Source organism: Quercus suber, unplaced genomic scaffold (assembly GCF_002906115.3).
Source record: "Quercus suber isolate HL8 unplaced genomic scaffold, Cork oak 2.0 scaffold_405, whole genome shotgun sequence".
NCBI lineage: Eukaryota > Viridiplantae > Streptophyta > Magnoliopsida > Fagales > Fagaceae > Quercus > Quercus suber.
Genome location: NW_027069856.1, coordinates 400,832 through 420,221, shown reverse-complemented (window position 1 = coordinate 420,221; position 19,390 = coordinate 400,832). Strand labels below are relative to the sequence as shown.

The 19,390-nt window shown below is 35.9% G+C and overlaps 3 protein-coding genes across 5 annotated transcripts; all 3 read right to left on the bottom strand.

Moving 5' to 3' along the window:
• Positions 1-2,426: 2,426 nt before the first annotated feature.
• Positions 2,427-3,899, bottom strand: LOC112018482 (putative F-box protein At3g23950). Its single transcript, XM_024051016.2, has one exon. It carries the CDS (start codon positions 3,897-3,899, stop codon positions 2,427-2,429), a length of 1,473 nt encoding a protein of 490 aa, XP_023906784.1.
• Positions 3,900-6,968: 3,069 nt separating this feature from the next.
• LOC112018491 (reticulon-like protein B12) lies at positions 6,969-10,339 on the bottom strand. Of its 3 annotated transcripts, XM_065761286.1 has the most exons (6): positions 9,894-10,339; positions 9,657-9,784; positions 9,390-9,557; positions 8,887-9,096; positions 7,585-7,796; positions 6,969-7,470 (listed from the first exon to the last, which is right to left on the bottom strand). In XM_065761286.1, exons 2-6 carry the CDS (start codon positions 9,683-9,685, stop codon positions 7,304-7,306), a joined length of 786 nt encoding a protein of 261 aa, XP_065617358.1. In that variant the 5' UTR covers positions 9,686-9,784; positions 9,894-10,339; the 3' UTR covers positions 6,969-7,303. The 3 variants fall into 3 exon arrangements, with proteins under 3 accessions (XP_065617358.1, XP_065617359.1, XP_023906792.1); XM_065761287.1 differs by lacking the exon at positions 9,657-9,784; XM_024051024.2 differs by lacking the exon at positions 9,894-10,339 and having other exon boundaries at positions 8,887-9,067; positions 9,394-9,557; positions 9,657-9,841.
• Positions 10,340-10,389: 50 nt separating this feature from the next.
• Positions 10,390-17,318, bottom strand: LOC112018472 (ataxin-3 homolog). Its single transcript, XM_024050998.2, has 2 exons — positions 16,761-17,318; positions 10,390-11,554 (listed from the first exon to the last, which is right to left on the bottom strand). Exons 1-2 carry the CDS (start codon positions 17,064-17,066, stop codon positions 10,826-10,828), a joined length of 1,035 nt encoding a protein of 344 aa, XP_023906766.1. The 5' UTR covers positions 17,067-17,318; the 3' UTR covers positions 10,390-10,825.
• Between the last annotated feature and the right edge of the window lie 2,072 nt (positions 17,319-19,390).

The following is a 19,390-nucleotide window of genomic DNA, read 5'->3' as shown; positions in this document are numbered from 1 at the left end:
TTAAATTGTCTGAGGACAAGTAGACATTAACGAGGATGTCCCAATTAGTAGGTAGGAGTGTCAATTCGAGTTAGCGTGTCGGGTTCATGTCATGTCGAGATAGAGGTATTCGATTAAATGGCTTAACTCTAACTCGATCCATTTAATAATCGTGTCATGATCCTTCAACCCTAACCCAACTTGTTAATAAGATGGGTTGACCTAACCCAACCCATTTGATATGCTTAATAAACGAATCATGTTGGGTTGACATGAATGTAACACAACCCATTTCAACCTGCATAATATTAAATATAACATTCATCTAGAAATAATTTTTTTTACATCCCAAAAGTAATGCATACACTTCAAGTCTTCAACCCATATTGTTGTAATCTTTAAAAGCATTACCCATTAGATCTAGTTTATAAACTATCTCAATAAACCCACTTGCAAGATATGCAGACAATGTCCAACACTAATACCAAAACACACACACACACACACACACATGGCATAAGACAAAAGCAACAACTATGGCCTTAATCAATAATTAATATATCTCATATATTAATAATGGCACATTGGTTCAAAGTTTATAGAACAAAAGTATTATACAAAAAAAAAAAAAAAAAAAAAAAAAAAAAAAAACACACACACACACACACACACACACACACATTAGAGAGAGAGAGAGCAATAACCGGTTTGAGAATTTGATTTTGAGAATTGAGCGTGAAACTATAAGATAGTAGAGTGAGTAGTGAGACTGAAATTATTAAAATAAAAAAAAATAAAAATAAAAAAACCGAAGATATTTATAAGAAGGTTTAGAAATTTAGGGTTTGTAGGGATTAGAGATCTAAGGTTTGTAAAGTTTCAATTTCCAATTATATCTTTTGTAAGTTTTTGTAATTAATCACTTTTTTTTTTAATTTAAAATATATGTTGGATATAAAAGGTATTTGACAAATCTAAAATAAAATAAATATTTATTTGTTATACGAGTTAAACAAGTTGTGTTAATGTGTCTATTACAGGTTACGCGGGTTAACTCGTTTATGACACGTTTTTTATCATGTCGCTTTCGGGTTGATCCGTTTATGACCCAAACCCATTAAGGCCCAACCCTAACCCGAGAAAACCCGTGTCGGGTTCGTGTCATGTTCGTGGGTTGGGTCGACAATTGACACCCATATTAGTAGACTATGGAGTAATTCTGGTTGTAGAGGAAGGGGAATGTAGTTTGAGGAGAGTTTACCTCCTCGGCTAAGCAGAGTAAAGGTCAAGGGTCTGACCTGCCATCAAGAACAATATGCCAAACAATTATACTGGTAAGGATAAGTGTTAAAAGGGAAGGAGCTAAAGGAAAGCTGAGAAATCTATAGGAGAAAGTTGCTACCTCCACATTAAATGCTCTGCAGTTAACTCTCTGGTCGCATTAATGTGAAAGTGATACTTGAACAGTAACATTCAGTCTTACAGCTTCTCACAAATGCTTCAAGAAGGTACTGATAGGATAAGGATCAAAACCAAGCTGAGATGAAGTAAAGCAGGGGAATATAAAAAAGAAAAATCCCATTACAAAGTGGGGGATCTGAGAATCAGTAGAAAAACATTGTAGCTACAAGAACTGTAATTGTACTTAAGTTTAAAAGAAATATATATAAGAACTACTCTCCTCAGACTTTGCCGATGAAGATTTTACTTGCATAAAACTTGTTCATTTTCATTTTCTAGCCATCTTTAACCTACTATGATTGTTGTCCAACTCATTAAAATTCAGTTTTTAACCCACTCTCTACAAATTCATTGTATTAGACTCTTTGAGCCTTTTCATTTTCGTTTTTGGGCTTAGGAATCAAAATGTGCCCCTACAAGTATATTCCCCATAGTCCATTCTTTTTATATCTCCCCAATGAAATAAAGTTTGGCCTCATATACCGACCCCAACCCCCCCCCCCCAAAAAAAAAAGATCGCCATTGTGTGCATGCATTGGGATCTGAGGTGCTATGAAATTCATTTGAGAGAGTTCTAAAAAAGATTTTAGTTTTATAAATTTTAAAAAAAAAAAAAATTTAATGTTTTATATATTTGTGTGTTGACACTAATATATTCAAATTATCTATTTATTAGATATTATTTCTTTTCTTTTTTTTCTTTTCTTTTTTTCTTTTTTTGTGGTTGGACCATTCATAGCCTACAACATAGGTCTTAATTACCACATGGTAAAGAGCAAACGAAAGTGTAACTTCATAAGTGAAAGCATAGCACCAGAAATCCAAGACATCCACATTGATAAGTAAAACTCAGAATTACAATAAATTATCTTTCAATCAATGGAATAAAAACGTCGAATGCAAAGTAAGATTACTGTAGTGCAAAATGCATGAGAAAATAGCAGTTGTGTAAAGAGAAATAATAAAAGCTGTTACAACCTCAGTCGCTAACAATTGTTAGAGCATTCAAATTGCAATGGGAGTGGAGGAACCGGTGTTGGCCACAATGGTTGCGGAAGTAAGAATGCAGAAGATAAACTTCCCCATTGTGAACAATTTAGTTTGCCAGCCATTTTGGATTCCCTTGTCCGCATGTTAACGGTGCACATGACTTGGTAATTGCGGAATTTAAAGAAGACAATTTCACCATTGTCTGGGTGAAAAGCTAGGAACTCCACCATTGAATAGCGGAAATTCCTTGCTAACCCAACATACCTAGAAAGGTCATGTTCAAAAACCATGTTTTCGTAGCAAACTTCGTGCTTCATGCACCATGTACCTGCATTATTGTAATCCTCGAGTTCCCAAACATAAAAGCTGAAAGTATGGTTGAATCCAGCCCGAGGATTGTGCAATATACGAAGGCGCCCTCGAAACACTCCAAAGGAGAAATTATCTGGGACTCCGAAGCCGAATTCAACTTGAGGTGAAAAGTTTACGGGTAAATCGATATAATTGCATCGTTCTGCATCGTTGAATGGATCGAACACCACAAAGCCTTTGATCATTCCATTTACTTCTGTATCCACCCAATGCAGCATCCCATTACAAGCAACAACAACACCAGCACACTCGAATTTTCTCTTGAAAGGATTCAATCCCCGCGGCGACGAAACAACAGACTTGCACCATTTACCAATCTCAGAAGAAAAAACCTCCATATGTAACTGAGTAGCATTGGGTTCATTGGGAGAATGAATGAGTACCACCTTATATCTGTAATGCGCATTTTCGTAGGCTTCGCAAATAAAGCCAACCTTATCGGTTCTGAGAGTGTGTGAACTGCAGCGTGGGAGCTTGAACCATTGTTTGGTATACGGATTGCAGATATAGTACTCGCAAAAGCCTACCTTCTTCCTGGCCGATGTAACTCTGTTGTGTACTAGCAATAAGTCGTTGAACGATGCCACGCCAAAATCATTTTTATATAATCTTCCTCGTTTGAAACAAGGAAGAAAGTTGAGAATGTTATTTCCATATTTTCCATCAGAGCACGTCTCAGAACTATTGAATGGAAGAACCTGGATTTTATCCTTAGGTGGACCCATATAATACCGTATCGTATACCGTAACAGAAGATTAAAGGGCTCTGAGTCTGAGTGGCGGCGGCGGTGGTGAATGAAGCCGCGAGCAAAGGAAGGATTGGAAATAAGGGAATACCAGCGCTTTGAAACGGATTTGCATAGGTGAGCAGTTCGGCTAGGGAGTCGATAAAGGATCTCGAACAAAATCGCAACAGGGATTTTGTTGAGGAATTCATAGGACGGTTCTGGTTCAGGTTCATCAGGATGTTTTCTTCTTCTTTTGCGACATGGAGACTGAATTGGATCTTCTTCTGGGTTTTCTTTTCTCATTTTGCGACGTTTTCTTATTTTGCGGCGTGGAACCAAAGAAACTTCTGTGCTTGACTCTAATGCCATGGCAATAGCAATAGCAGAAGCAGAGAAATTTTTTTTGTTAGGGTTTTGCTTTGTAAATTTATACTGTGTCTTGTAGGTTTAGGTCTCCTTTGTTGTTGCTTGCTGGCTAAGGCGGCGTACGTCATCCTCACCGTTTATAGAGTTATTCACGAATTTGACTTTTCTTTATTTTATTTTTTGATTGAATGGGGAATTTTTAACTTTTATTAAAGTCATCACTCATCACTCTCCTAATCTATATATAATTCTTTTATATATATATATATATATCCTAATCCCAATGTATAATTCTTTCTCCATAAAAGTTTTAAAATACTTCTTCAATTGAAACTCGAAACTATCTTTGGTGTTGTATTGTTAGCTCTTTTTTTTCACCTAAAAAATTATATTAGCAAAGCCTCATCAACTTCAAATTTAATTGATTAATCTTAGAAAATGTGACAAGGATTGCTATAGATGTCATTATGATAAGTGTTTGGGGTCTTTTTGTGGCTGTACATGTATCTTGTTCTGACAACGTAGGTTTTTTAATGTAGTCGAATATGATGCTCATGTCTATGGGTCACCTATTGGCTGCTATTGTTGAGTTTTTTTTATAGGCATAAACATAATATAATGAGTAGGGATGGCAAAATATGCCCGACCCGCGTGTACCTAGTCCAACCAACCCTACCCTAATGGGGCGGGTTTTACCTGATTGGTGAAGCAAATGGGGTAGGTTTGGATTTTAATATAAAAAATAAAATAAAAAACCCAAAATGGGTTTGAGTCGGGTTCGGGTATTATGCAAACTTGGCCCGAACCCAACTCGTATACATATATAATATTAAAAAAAAAATTTAAAAACCCTAACCCTAAGTATAAATATCTTCTAAACTCTCTCTTCATCTCTTAGCTCTCTCACTCACAAGGCCGCCTCTCCCTCTTCATCTCTCAACTCTCTCATTCACACGGCCACAATTAGTCAAGTACAGCTCTCTGACTCTATCATCTCCATTTCACCCTTGCCGATCTCGCATAACCCTCTCATCTCCCTCACCCATCTCGCACCGATACCCTGCCAGTCAGCCACCCTCTCACGACCCCACTCAGCTTCCCCCCTCACGACCTCGCTCAACTATCCTTTCACGGCCTCGCTCCACCTCGTTCTCCATTTTTTTTTTCTTTTTTCTTTCTTTTTTTTTTTTCTTTTTTTCTATGTTCAATTCGTCTCAATCATGTGAGTTTGTGTTTGTGTTTGCGATTTTGAAAGGGAAAATCATAAATCTGAAATTTGTGTTTGTGATTTCTGTGTTTGTGTTTGTGTTTGTATTAGGATTTGTGTTTTTGTTTGTGTTTGTGATTTTGGGCCAGAAAATCATAAATTTGAAATTTGTGTGTTTGTAATTTGTGTTTCTGATTTTGGACCAGGCATGATGGGATAGGGCTTGCGGGGGCTCGAAGGGGCGGGTTTGGGGTGAAAAAAAAAAAAAACAGTTTATTAAATGGGCCAGGTTCAGGTCATGGCGTTGGATCCGTGGGTAGAGTTCAGGGCGAGTTTTCGGGCATAGAAAAACTCGCCCCGAACTCGACCCATTGTCATTCCTAATAATGAGTGTAAAATAATGAAACAATGAGAAAATTTTAATTTTCTCCTATTATGTAAATAATTTAAGCTATATATGAGGCATATAAAATTGAGGTAAAGAAATATATTTAGCAAGGTAAAGCCATATATAGCATATTAAATGAATATATTCATCTATGACCAAGTTATATACATACATACATACATACATATATATATATATATATATATATGACATCAAATTCATGCCAATAAATATCCTAAGCAATATCATACGAAGATGTATATATATATATATATATAAGTTATATACATACATACATACATACATATATATATATATATATATATATGACATCAAATTCATGCCAATAAATATCCTAAGCAATATCATACGAAGATGTATATATATATATATATATATATGAGAGCATTAGCGCAGATGTGCTAAAAAAAGCCTATTTATATTATGCTATTATCTACTATTGAAACATTTTTTTTAAAATGAAGATATACATTTATACTAAACACAATCCTAACATAACCTTAATTAATATTAATACTTACTGGATTAGTAGTGGATTGTGTTTAATAATGTAAAATAGATAAATGTCATATAAGTATGGTGTTTTGTAATCTCTTAATTGAATTTAAATTCAGTTCTAAATTATATATAATTTTCTCACTCTTTTCCAGTTCATTTTAAGGCTTCTATAAATAAGTAAGAAAGATCAGCCATCAATACTATCCTTCCGTGGGTGATGTGTCATATAAGTATGGTGATCTAAATTAGCACATGATTTTACCATCTGGACTTCCTTTTTGTGACTTTGGAGAGCATACCCATCAATACTATCCTTCTACGTGTCCTTGTTGATGCTGATGGGTATATTCCCAATAGCCCTTTCTTTTTGCCTCTCTTCAATATAAAGTTTGGCCTTATATACCGACCAAAAAAATATATAAAAGAAAAAGATCGCCATTTCGGGCATTGGAATTTGGGGTGCTATTAAATTAATTTGAGAGAGTAGTTAAATTTTTTGACTTTTTTTTTTTTTTCATTTTTCATAAAATGAATTACTAACTATTACTCTAAAAGTACTCATTAGCACCATCTTAATTTTATTAAAGACCTATAGTTTTCCTAGAGTGCTATCTCCCAACATACACACATGGGATGGGAGGAGTGTTGTTAATGGCACTTCAGTACATGACTAGAAAACGTATATAGTGTGCGTTTGCATACTTTTTTTTTGTGTCTGCGTTTACGTTTTTCTAGGTCCCGTGCACTGTTCACAAGACTCACAAGTATGAAATCTGACAAATGTAACTTTAAAACTAAGTCCCACCGCACTATTCACATTATTAAAAATTATGTTATTACAATTTTTTCAGCAATAAGTTTTCAATTTTTAGAAATAAGCAATATTCAAACAAAACCCTTAATAAGTGCAGGTCATATTTGCTTTGCGCCATCCCATGGGAGCATAAACAACCAGAAGTGATTCATGGGTGAAGTTAATTTGAAGATATACCAAATCCCAATTCCCTAACTTGGAAATTATGTTAACAAAACATATTCTCAACGTTTCATTTCATGGATCAAACCTAAAGGCAAGATGTTTCTCGAGATAAGATTACATAAACTTGTATCACTTTTAATTTAACAAAACATTTTCTCAGAGTTTTTTGGAAAGCTCTTGCATGAAAATAAATACGCAAGGGAAGAAATCAATTTGAAAAAAAAAAAAAGATTTACAATCTCCCACACCCCTTCACACCCTCATCACTCCCATGACCTCGAGAAAAAAACAAAAAAAATTTTAAGTAAGAAAGATCAGCTCAGTTTTTTCTTCACCAAAATCCATTTTTGGACTCTACTAACATACTCATCTAATTTCACATACAATTGATGTAAATTCTTGTAGCCCAGAATGACATATTTATCTATATGATCTTCAAAACTTTCATAGAGTGCTGGAACTGTAAGAATGACAACAAGACCTGCAATGAAGGAAACCACAGGATTGACTTAGTTTTTGAAATTATGTTTCTCACTATCTGAGGATAGGTAATATGTCAAAATTTATTTTTAATCAGACAACTGTCACAACTTACTGGTGTATCCCAAGGTAAGGAAATCAGTCAAGCCACCAACAAAAGAAATCAGCCATAGATATGCAGCTACTTTGAAGAACAACCTTGAATCCTTACCCAGAGCAATATCCTGGGAAACTGAGAGTAAAGTGTTGACACGCAGGCGGATGAAAGTTGCCACTTCATTTACCATTTCTTCTGATAGATGCAATTCTGGAAGAGGTGGAGCAGGTCTGCTCCAAAGAAAGATGAACAACTGAGATACGAGTTTTTAACAAATATACATGTAATTAACATGAAAAGCAATGTGTGCTTATATATTATTTAGTTTATTGCAGGTGACAGAACAAGCATACAAAGCAACAATAATTTAAATTAGGAAGCAACTAATTTATTCTCTAGTGTAAAGCAAAATGGTCTACAATCCAACTTATTGTAAGTAAGAAGATTAGGAAGCAACAATGGCACTGAAACTTACAAGAATATATGAGAAAATATCAGTTCATCAACAAAAGAACCACATCTGCTATAGCCAAGTCATCATCTATACCAACATCTTGTACATGGACCTCAAATTTTTTTAATGCTTAGAAATCCCTTTTCATTTCAGGTAACTCTTGCTGCCTTGTCAACATACAATAAAGAAAATGGGTGGAACTACACTCAACAGAGGCAATTTACAATTACAAGGAAGCACCAAGACTTGTCGTCCCCTGCCTTCTAGTCTGACAAATTAGAACGCTGTCACCACAAGCTCAAGAGTAGCCATAGCTCAAAAGTGCACCTGTTAGATCATCCTATAAGTTCAATTTTGAGAAACTTATTATTGAAAAGCTTGCTATTTTCTTAGCAAAGGGTTCAGTTCGTTAGTAAGATGGATCAAATACAATTTCCCAAGACAATACTTGCATTCATCTCTTTCATGAACGATAAGCAAATTAGGTATTGACAGGCACAAGGAAACCATCTATGATGTCTGATGCATAAATATCGTTCTAAGTATTTAACCCAGGAAAGAGCTGATTCAAAGTTATAAGACATCTTTCAAATGAAAACAGAGCTGGATCACTAGTGAAACTTACAAGAGACATGATAACCCACCAAAAGCTCAAAATGTATACTCCCGGAGAAGCTTATAATTATTGTGCATAAAATGTGATCTCCAAACAACTTAATCAAATAAGGAAACCAACATATGTAACAGGAAGGAGTTGTGGAAACAGAACGAAAATATTAGAAACTTTTTTAACAAGAGAGGAAGCACCAAGTAACTAAAATAAGGATCAAAACTAAAATTTAGAAAGCACAAATCTTTGTACATACCTGTTGAGAATCGCTGCGGATTTCGCCCAAGAAAAGAGAATGGCAATGAGAAGCAGGAAAACACTGGAGACAAGTGACAACAGAGTATAGCCAGATCTCTCAAAGACCAGCCAAACAGCTAGAGTAACTAACAATATTCCCACGGTGAGATTCTTCCTCCTCCATAGGATCACATCTGCAGCTGTTTTAACCAATGCTAAACATGAATTTCTGTGATCCAAATCCAGTTAAATCAGATCAAAATTGTAACTTTGGTTCATATTTTTCCTAACAATCTGTATTCTCAGAAGCTTCATAACATCAGGGATCAATGCAAAAAAAAAAAGTCCACTCACATTCATAACCTTAAAAGTCTACTAAATTAAATGCTGAAAACCCAGATAAAACTCCCAATTGAAGAATGAATTCAAACGCAAAATTCCAAGATTGGATCCAATAATAAAATTATATAAATATATATAAACAAAAAAGAAAAGCACATGATCAAAGTGAGAGAGACTCACATACCAAAACCTCCTCCAAGAATCTCATGAACAGTTCTTTGCCTGTTAAACAATCGATCCGATGAACCCATCTTGAAGAAACTGAGAAAAAACTGAAGCTTGAATCCAATTTGAGATCTTATAAGAACCCCAGATAAAAAAACAGGCAGCTTTGGCCTTTGAGATAATCTGCAGATAAAAGCAAAGCAATAGGTCCTCTTAGCCTTTTATCCAATCCTTCCTTTTACTATATACATTAAGAGTCCTATGAGTATAGCATTTGTATACTGTTTGAAGGAAAGCTGTGGTTGGTGCATTGGGGTTCTCAGTTTCCAGCCTAAAAGCGTCACTCATGCCACTCATTGCTTTTTCTAGCTTTTTCTTTCCTTGGCTAGCTCCTCCCCTTTGTTTTCTTCCTAAATATGTATTATAAATATTGAATATACTTGAATATAAAGGAGTATTTATTTGTTAATCAAATTTCTAGAGTATTCGAAAATCAAAATATTTGAAAATTTTAATTACCAGCAGAGAGAGAGAGGAGACAGTTGAATATAAAGCCATTTTCCACCATGGGTGACTGACCGCCCAACTGCTGCGCATGTGGTTTTTTTGTTTTTTTCAATTCTTTTTAGGTTCCTATCTCTTCAAAGGGGTGAAGTTTCGAGGGCATTCCTGTCATTTAAGGTGGGTGCCTTGGTCCAGTAGAGTAAGAACACAGAATCATCTGAGGGCATTCTAGGATTTTGCAGGATATTTTTGGCATTTACCTATCAATGTAACGGTTATTGGTGGTAAATACGTCTCTCCATTAATAATAATGGAATAAAGTAATTGCCTAAAACCATAGTACTTTTAATAATCTCTTTTTCTTTTGACTACTCAAGATTTAGGAAACAACGAAAAAGGCAAAAAACAGCTTGAACCTTTCAATCTCCATACGAGATTCATCAATGAAAGTCATCAAGAAGTGAGGAAAAAGAAAAAGAACGACCGCTAAAGCACATCATAACAGGTAGTGGGGAAAAACAATATAGCTAAAATCTAGAAAGAAACAAAAATCATCCAATGGCCAAGATCAGGTTTTCTTATGTTTTTACAATGTCAATTTAAATCTAGCAAAGAAGGTATAACCAAGCTTTTATCCCCCAAAAAAAAAAAAAAAAAAAAAAATTACAAAGAAGGTATAACCAAAATGTATATACCAACAAGTCTATGGGCACATGTTTTCTCATAGCTACTGATGACAAGTTGCTAATAGTAGACATAAAAGTGGTGTGAATAGTGAGCTCATATGAAAATTAATAGCAACTTGACATCTCAACAAGCTGTGAAAAAGATCCTGTAAAAAATTGTCTATAGCAGCACTCGTATACTTGAGTTGTTGCACCATCAAACCCGACGTGGATTATTGTCCTCAACAACTGAACATAAATTCTAAAAAATAGAATTTCTTCTTATTGAATCTTTTCTTCACTGCACTGGTTTTCATTTTGAGGGGTTGGGGTTTCAACACTGGCAGCAGCTGGGGTTTCAGCATTGGCAGCAGCTGGGGTTTCAGCATTGGCAGTGGCAGGGGTTTCAACACTGGCAGCGGCTGGGGTTTCAGCAGTGGCAGCAGCTGGGGTTTCAGCATTGGCAGTGGCTGGGGTTTCAACACTGGCAGTGGCTGGGAAAGAATCCATCAGGCTGGCAGCTATTGCAGCCTTCAAGTCCGCATCTTCCACTTCAGAAATCATTTCTGCTTCCCTAGACAAAGCAGATGTATCTGACTGATGTTGAGTCCGATTGATTCTCTGAGGAGGAGCCTGTGTTGAGTTGCAGGATTTAGTTATTCTCTCAGCATCTTCAGGTGATAGCCACTGGCCGTAACCATTTGAAGCTTCAGAGGATGAGATGGGACATTCCTTAGGAAAGTTTCCCCTCACCAGGAAAATGCTCCAACCGAAGGTTTTAAGAGAGTCAAGATAGGCTGAAAGGTAAAATTTGGAAAGGTGCTGGGGGGCTGCATAGAGACTGTCAAAGTTATACCATTCCCCATTCACTTTCCTGATACAGAACCAATGGTCTTGCAAGTGACAGATAAATGCATTTTCCAGCTCAGGGTCAACTTGGGCATGCTCCGCAATTGGAGAATCAAGGGGTATGACTTGCAAATCCCATACCTCTAAAGCCTTTTGTAGCACCTGCAAGAAAGACTCTCTAATTAGTCACATCATAAAAATGTTAAATATTAGCTATCAAGCTACAATGATGGTGAAAAAATAATGCAGGAGTATAATATTTGCCCATACAAACTAAAGCTAAAACTAAAACAAAATAATAATAAAATACAAATCATCACTGCCTAAGACTAATTGGATCATAAATTATTTCCCAACTCGGTGTAAAAGAGAACACCAATCCCTCAAACTAAACAAACTGATTAAAATGTGAAAATTACCAAGCCTCAATGCGTGCAAGAGATAAATATCATATAAGAAGTATCTAATGTCAAAGAAACAGGATAATAGTCTACAATACATCAGATCAAAACACGTTTCAATTGATGCAAGAAAAATTCTACTAGCAATCTGACTATCCTATGGGTTTTCACATAATAAAGGGCAGGTGAATTACCTCTACTGTCACTTCAGATTGATTCCTAAAGGCCTTTATGAGGATTCCAAAATAAGACCCAAGTTTTTTGTGCATGTACATCTTCCTAGATTTGAATAGAATGGAGGAAAAGAATATATGTGGCCAACCCTCATTAGCCTGTTGAGGATCCATCATCAACCCCAAAATGTTAGGACTAAGCCTTTGGTTACTGTTGTACATCTTCCTAGATCTCTAATCCTTTCTTTATTTGAGAAGGAAAAAATCATTTCCAGCAGCCAGGGTTTCCCAGTGGAATTTCACATGAATAAAGAGAATAAATTACATCTCCCTATCACTTTAGACATATTTCTTAAGGCTTTCCAAGGATTTCAAACAACAATCAAGAATTAGTCTCAAGATACTGGGGTCGGATGCATTAATAAGGGTGTGTGTGACTGAGAGTATGCATCTCTTTACTAAAAAATTGTGGTTTCTAGTGAAGAACAGAACCGATATGGAATTTTGGTACTACATGATTTATTTCTCATGATTTACTTCAAAATTGACTGCAGAAGAGGGCTTGTTCTCACTGATTGAATTTCCATTACATCACAAGGGCAATGATGCCAGTGGGGCATGCCATGCTGTAATGCGGGGCATGCCATGCTGTAATGCAAAACAAGTTTTGATGATGAGGATAATAATTAGAGTTTAAAACAGTTAGAAACACTGCATGGTAACCATGGGACTAGTTAGGATGGAATACTAGAATGGTTGGCTCACCAAATCAGTACTACACAATTTCAACTATAATCTGGTTACTATGTATGTGGTGTTACTGACCACATTTGAAATTTAATAAAATATTGATAACCACTTTTGGGAAAAAGCAACAACTTAAAGCAATGGAAACCGACAAAACTTTGAAAAGTTTTGAACCTTTGGGCAATGAGGGTGGTGTTAGCAACAGGATTGCTAGTTGGTTCAAGTCTATCACATGTACACAGTCCCCCCCTCCCCCCCTCTTTCTCTCTCTCCTCAAAGAAGATAAGTTACTGACCACATTTGAAATTTAATAAAATATTGATAACCACTTTTGGGAAAAAGCAACAACTTAAAGCAATGGAAACCGACAAAACTTTGAAAAGTTTTGAACCTTTGGGCAATGAGGGTGGTGTTAGCAACAGGATTGCTAGTTGGTTCAAGTCTATCACATGTACACAGTCCCCCCCTCCCCCCCTCTTTCTCTCTCTCCTCAAAGAAGATAACATACACAATATCAAAATTGAATATTTAGATAGCAGAGACTTCATTTTTTTTTGCAGAATGTTGAACAAGGTAAATGACTGAAGATGTCAGTATAGAACCTAAGTAGAACCAAGAAATGAGCTAAATTCAGTGGGTTACTCTTGAGTCACTCTTCTGTCCTCTGTTGTCTTCTCAAGACAAGCTTATAAAAGTTTAGACCCTTGCCCCTTCCCTATGTTGGACATAAAGACCCCCCATCAACCAAAATGTATGGATATCCAAAAGTGAGGATCAAGATATTTATGAACTAAACTAGTTCCCAATGAAACTGATAAATTTGCCTGCTGAATTTCAGTCTTCTTGTTAAACACTTTAGCTTCATCTTGCTAATACATATCAGTGATACCATTTAGCACGTTAAGGGATGATACCAATTTCTTAACAATCTGTTATCCTACTTATTTTTGAGATACTTTTATAATAGTTTTGAAAAACGAAGTCAGCCAAAAAGCTAACATAATCTATCTCCCTTCTTGTTTGCAGTCCTCAGCACCACTAACAAACATAACTGTCTCATTCTATTATAAGAAAAGATATAATCAAGATATATACCACAACAAGCATAATTCCCTTTTTATGATTATAATAACCCTAGTTATCTGGACAATAAAAAACACAATCCAGCATTTAACCAAATCCAAATATAAAACCTAATATTGGACAATAGAGATTATAGAGGTTATACATGAGCAGTTCTATTGGAATCCTTTGTTCCTTTGTGCTGTGTAGGATTGAGAAGTAGAGAACATGACACAGTTATTGGAGGATCTTTACAAAAGTAAGATCCGGTATGGGGAGGCGGACAGACTGGTGTGGGTCCCCTCACAACAAAAGGTTTTTCATGTAAAGCTAATACACAAAGAGGAGGGGGGGGGCACCGCGGGGGGAGGAGGGAGTGAACCATACTTTCCTCAGGAAAGTATATGGAAAACTCAGGTGCTCAGAGGGTGGCTTTCTTCTCGTAGTATGTGGCATTTGGAGGGTCTCGACAAAAAAATAATTAACAAGAGAGGAGCATAAGGAGTGGTGCTTTATGTGTAAAAGTTATGGGGAGGATGTGAATCACTCATTCCTACATTGTGTGGTGGCCTAAGAATTGTGGTCTTTAATTTTATACTTATTTAATTTCTCTTCAATGATGCTGTTTTCAGTGCTAGAGCTGTTAGTGCGCTGGCAGGAGCGGTGGGGTGTTAGGTCAACTTGCAATTTTACTATACACACACACACATATGCGCGCGCGCACACACAATCATTGAAGTTATTTAACAAAAAATCATTGCAGGTGGGCTAAACTAATAGACTCATAGCAAGAAAATTTTTGATGACGATTAAAATGAGTTTGATAATGGAGAAGCAGCTCCGTCTGCATAGTTTTTCCTAGTAACTAAATAATATGATATGTAACCCACTTCAAGTTTTTTATTTTTTATTTTTCCTTTTAGCGAATTACAGTCAGGGAAACTCAACATGATTACACGAGGCATAACAATAATATACAATGATGCTAAAAGCAAACAGGCAGTGAGACATTCTTCAAAAGGTCTGACTCACAACTTGATTAGGCCAAGCCATGCCTCTTCAGGGTGGACTAATTTCAGCCCCATATTTTGAGGCCTAAAATTTAACAATCAAGCTGAGCTCATGTAATACCCGACATTCTAGTAACAGAATCATATGATACGTAACCCACTTCAAGTTTTTTTTTTTTTTTCAGGGAATTACAGATAGGGAAACAGGAAACTCAACATGATTACATGAGACATAACAATAATATACAATGATGCTAAAAGCAAACAGGCAGTGAGACATTCTTCAAAGGGTCTGACTCACAACTTGATCATGCCAAGCCATGCCTCTTCAGGGTGGACTAATTTCAGGCCCATATTTTGAGGCCCAAAAGTTAACAATCAACCTGAGCTCATGTAATACCCAACATGCTCTCTAGGGAATTCCAAAGACTAATTTATGGCTAGAGGTGTCCAAACAGAACCTATGGCTTTGCATACAATGAGCAATCCTGCCACAAACAAGAATATGCTACAACTGAATTTACTAAAAACGACCTCTGGTTAGAGCTTTATCTTTTTGATTAGTTCAGACTGACCTAACTCTAGTTAATGTCACCTAACTTGCGCCCCCCCCCCAAAAAACAAAATATCTGATTTTGTTGGAGTCGTATAACTCTAAGGTTTAAAGGACCAAGAGATTGAAATATTTGTATAAAACAACAAAAAAGAAGAACTGGTAAATAAATATTTTCCAGCCCCATAACTCTTTGCCTAGAACATACACTGCAATAATGCTTCAGTCCTGACTACCAATGTCATATAACACAAGGTTTAAAGCAAGACATTTTGCGACCCACAAGCCAAAGCACAAAAATAATGAAATTCAAATCCCTTCAGTTTTTTAAAAATACTATAGAGAGGGTAAGATGGAGAAAATTTTGGAAATTTCAATAACTGAAAATCACAAAGACGCCATCATTACACTTCCAATTATACCACTACTCTCTTTAACTGCATATTAAAACCTGCACATATATATCCATATGGAAAGTAGATAAGTAGATTGTAGTAGATTTATCCAAATTGATTTGGAGGAAAAATTTGTCCTAATAAAAAAAAGGCCATCTCTTGTGATTTCTATTACTTATTAATCATCAGGCCTGTCATTAAAGGTGTTTAACATGCCAATGTAGAGCAACATCCAGTCAAGGCTATTCATCACCCACAGAATTATGGGTAGCTAAATTGTGCCATTCAATGTCTATAATTCTAAAGAGAAACTAATTAAGCAGACCATGATGAGCAAAAGTAAAGTTACAACTGCAAATATTATAACTAACGGTTATGCCTATCAAGAACAAATATTTTTGGCAGCCACATGTAAGTAACGTAACCCATGAATCTTGGCCAAAAACAATCACAGTGTAAATTAGTTCCTACAACAACAACGAAAACCACCAAGCCATAGTCCCAAAACTTTGGAGTGGTTATGGATCATCAATAAGCTAATCAAGATTGACCACATGTATTCTTCTCCACCTGTCTGTTTTATCCAATCTTTTTTTTAAGGGTTAAATTACTAGATAAGCTGCACCAGCCGGGAATCGAACCCGGGTCTGCACTGTGGCTCTACCCTAACCAAAATCAAATTCTTGATCACCTCCTTAATTGGCCCTCACCCCTATTGGTATCTTTTAATTATTACTTATGGACTTGAGTGGCATCAAATGATTCACTAAATGCCAAAGATTGAGTCTTTTCTCATAGCAATCACCATGAATAATGAACACCACTAAACATTAATAAATATTCAAAAATAGAAAGTTCGCCCTTTTGTTCTTTAACAACAATTTCACCTCTTTCTTTCCCACTAAGCCATTTTTTCTAAAACTGAAAAACACAAATATAGCAAAGATATCTTCTTTTTACTTTTTCAAGAGGAACCAAACAGGGAATATAAAAAGTGATATTGGCAAGGAGAACCAAACCATTGTACCTGGATACTGAAATCACCATCCAAGGAGACGTTGTGGGACTCGACGGAGAGGAAGTCTCCGGAGGCGACACCACCTCCGCCTCCGCCGCCGCCGCCGCCTACCCCTCCTCCTCCTCCTCCACCACCTCCTTCGAGCTCGAGCATCATCATCTGGCGCTCCTTGCGATCGAGATCGGAGGCGAGCGCGGCCAAATCGAATTCGGAGAAGAAAGGTCCCTGGAGCACCGTGTTGACGCAATGCACGGCGCACAGCTTCGACTCTTGTACCTCGTGGTACAACATCCCTCCATTGCTCGCTCCCTCCATTTCTCTCTCTAAAATTTGAAGAAATCGAAAGAACGAAACCCTAGAATCTGAAAAAATTAGCTCCCTGTGTGCGTGAAATTTGTATATTTAACTGTTTAGCAATATTTTTGGTAGAAAGAAAAGAAGAGAAGAGAAGAGAAGAGAAGAATCTAAAAGAAGATGAAGGAAGGAAAGAAGGAAAGAGAGGAAAGGGAAGAATATCGGTTAGTTCTGTCTTGACTCGGACGTTGAGTCACCACGTGCAAACAACTGTTTGCCACGTATCCTTACATATACGTATACCCCTTTATTCATTCACTATTTAAAAGACGTGCCGGCAGTCTCCATGAAAATATCATTAGAAAAACTAAGATTCGTGTAACTTAACATGTTGGCACTATTTAGCGTTTTTGGTAAAAACATTTAAAATCAAATATCGCTTCGAGCACCTTCAGCAGCTTTTTTAAATTTTTGTACTATTTAGAAAATGAACAGTGATATTTAACTTTTACATATTCACTTTTTCAAATAGACTTCCAACAGATTCTCTATTCCATTCTTTATCTTATTTAAATATTATTTCTTCATTCATTCTTTATTCTTTTTTTATCATCATTTATTATTTTTTTAACAACTATATTTTTAAATGAGATGTGTTATATTCACAATATTTTACGCAATACTTTCACAACAAAATTTATGTGAAAAATTATTACTAGTTCTAATTTGAATTTACTACTGAAATTATTTTTTTCCTCGCCAATATTGACTAATAACAATCTATTACTTAAAATTTATTTTGAAAATATTGTAGTAAAATTTCTTAATTAAGATTTTTTATTTTTTATATTATTTTTTATTCTTAAATTTCATTCTCCTCCACACACGTGTCCTCCATCCATTTTCCTTTATTTCTTTTTCTCCTTCCAGCAACCTCATTTTTACTCTTCACATCAGAGAAAAGAGAGACACAGAGAGAGAGAGAGAGGAGAAAGAGAGAGGAGAGATCGGCTTGGGCCTCCACCGCCGCTCCAGCCGCCGATCCAGCTGCCGCTCCAGCCGCCGCTCCAGCTACCGTTCCAGCTCCAGTCGCCGCTCCAGCTCCAGCTGCTGCTCCAGCCGCCGCTCATCGTCCTCCCCACCACCAGGCTGGGTCAGATCAGCTTCGTCTATCTTCTTCTTCTTCTTTTTTTTTTTTTTTTTTAATAATCTTGTTCTGATTCACTTTTTTGTTACAATGGAGCTTAGATAGGCTTTCATGCTCTTGATCTGTTGTTTTTGTTTTGATTTTAGATTTGTTGTTCTAATTAAATTTGTATTTTTCCCTGTTCTTGATCTGTGATTGTGTTTGTGTTTTGATTGGTTACCGTTTGAGAGAGAGAGATGAACAACTTTCATGCTCTTGATCTGTTGTTTTTGTTTTGATTTTAGATTTGTTGTTCTAATTAAATTTGTATTTTTCCCTGTTCTTGATCTGTGATTGTGTTTGTGTTTTGATTGGTTACCGTTTGAGAGAGAGAGATGAACAGAGAAGAGAGGAGGAAAGAGAAAGAATTTTCTTTTATTCGGCCGGGTATTTTTTAAGATGAAATAATGGTTTGGAGTTGCTACAGTGTTCTCTAAAACAAGAGAACTACTGTAGCAACTTCAAAATAAAATTTGGAGAATCTGCGCGTATGGAGAAGCCGCTGGAGCATGAACAGTGGCATTTGGTGCTCCAAAAATAGATATACAGGGGCTGTTGGAGATGCTCTTCTCAAGGAGGGATGTTCTTGAAATTTAGGGTTATATAGTATTAAGAGTTTAAGCTTATTATTTCAAACATGAGCTGAGTTTTGGTTGGGTCTTTTCGTTTTTTGGTCTAATGAGTTTGAAGTTGTTCCCGAGTAACTTAATTAAACTATTCTTTTCTCATATATAGTAAACATCACGACTAAAATTTTTAGTCCTTCGCAAATTTAAGCTAATAATTAATAACTAAATTATAATTGGAGTTGTATTGTTTTAGTATATATAATATTATATATACTTAAATCTAGTCTCATACACTCTCGAGCTTGTTTACAAAATACATTACTATTTGAATTTGGTTTGTTTAATAGTTGAGCCTAAGTTTAGGCTTGAACTTGGCTCGATTGTTAAATAAACGAACATAAATAAGTTTCTTCCTAACTAATAGTTTAATTAATGATTTTTACATAACACAGAAGTTTTAAATTGAAATTTTGGGTCAATGAACAAATGCTTTAAATTAAAATAATTTCAGATTTAGAATAGTTTTTCTCAACCCAAATGTCTTTCCTTATTCTTAAGTAAGTGCATCATCCTATCAAAAAAAAAGTAAG

Coding starts and splice junctions, on each gene's coding strand:
- LOC112018472 (XM_024050998.2), bottom strand. CDS start 17,066: ATGGAGGGAGCGAGCAATGGAGGGATGTTGTACCACGAGGTACAAGAG. Junction 11,555..16,760: donor ATGGTGATTTCAGTATCCAG/GTACAATGGTTT, acceptor TCTTTCTTGCAG/GTGCTACAAAAGGCTTTAGA.
- LOC112018482 (XM_024051016.2), bottom strand. CDS start 3,899: ATGGCATTAGAGTCAAGCACAGAAGTTTCTTTGGTTCCACGCCGCAAA.
- LOC112018491 (XM_065761286.1), bottom strand. CDS start 9,685: ATGCACCAACCACAGCTTTCCTTCAAACA. Junction 9,558..9,656: donor CCACAGCTTTCCTTCAAACA/GTATACAAATGC, acceptor TTTTATCTGCAG/ATTATCTCAAAGGCCAAAGC. Junction 7,471..7,584: donor CCTTACCTTGGGATACACCA/GTAAGTTGTGAC, acceptor CCTTCATTGCAG/GTCTTGTTGTCATTCTTACA.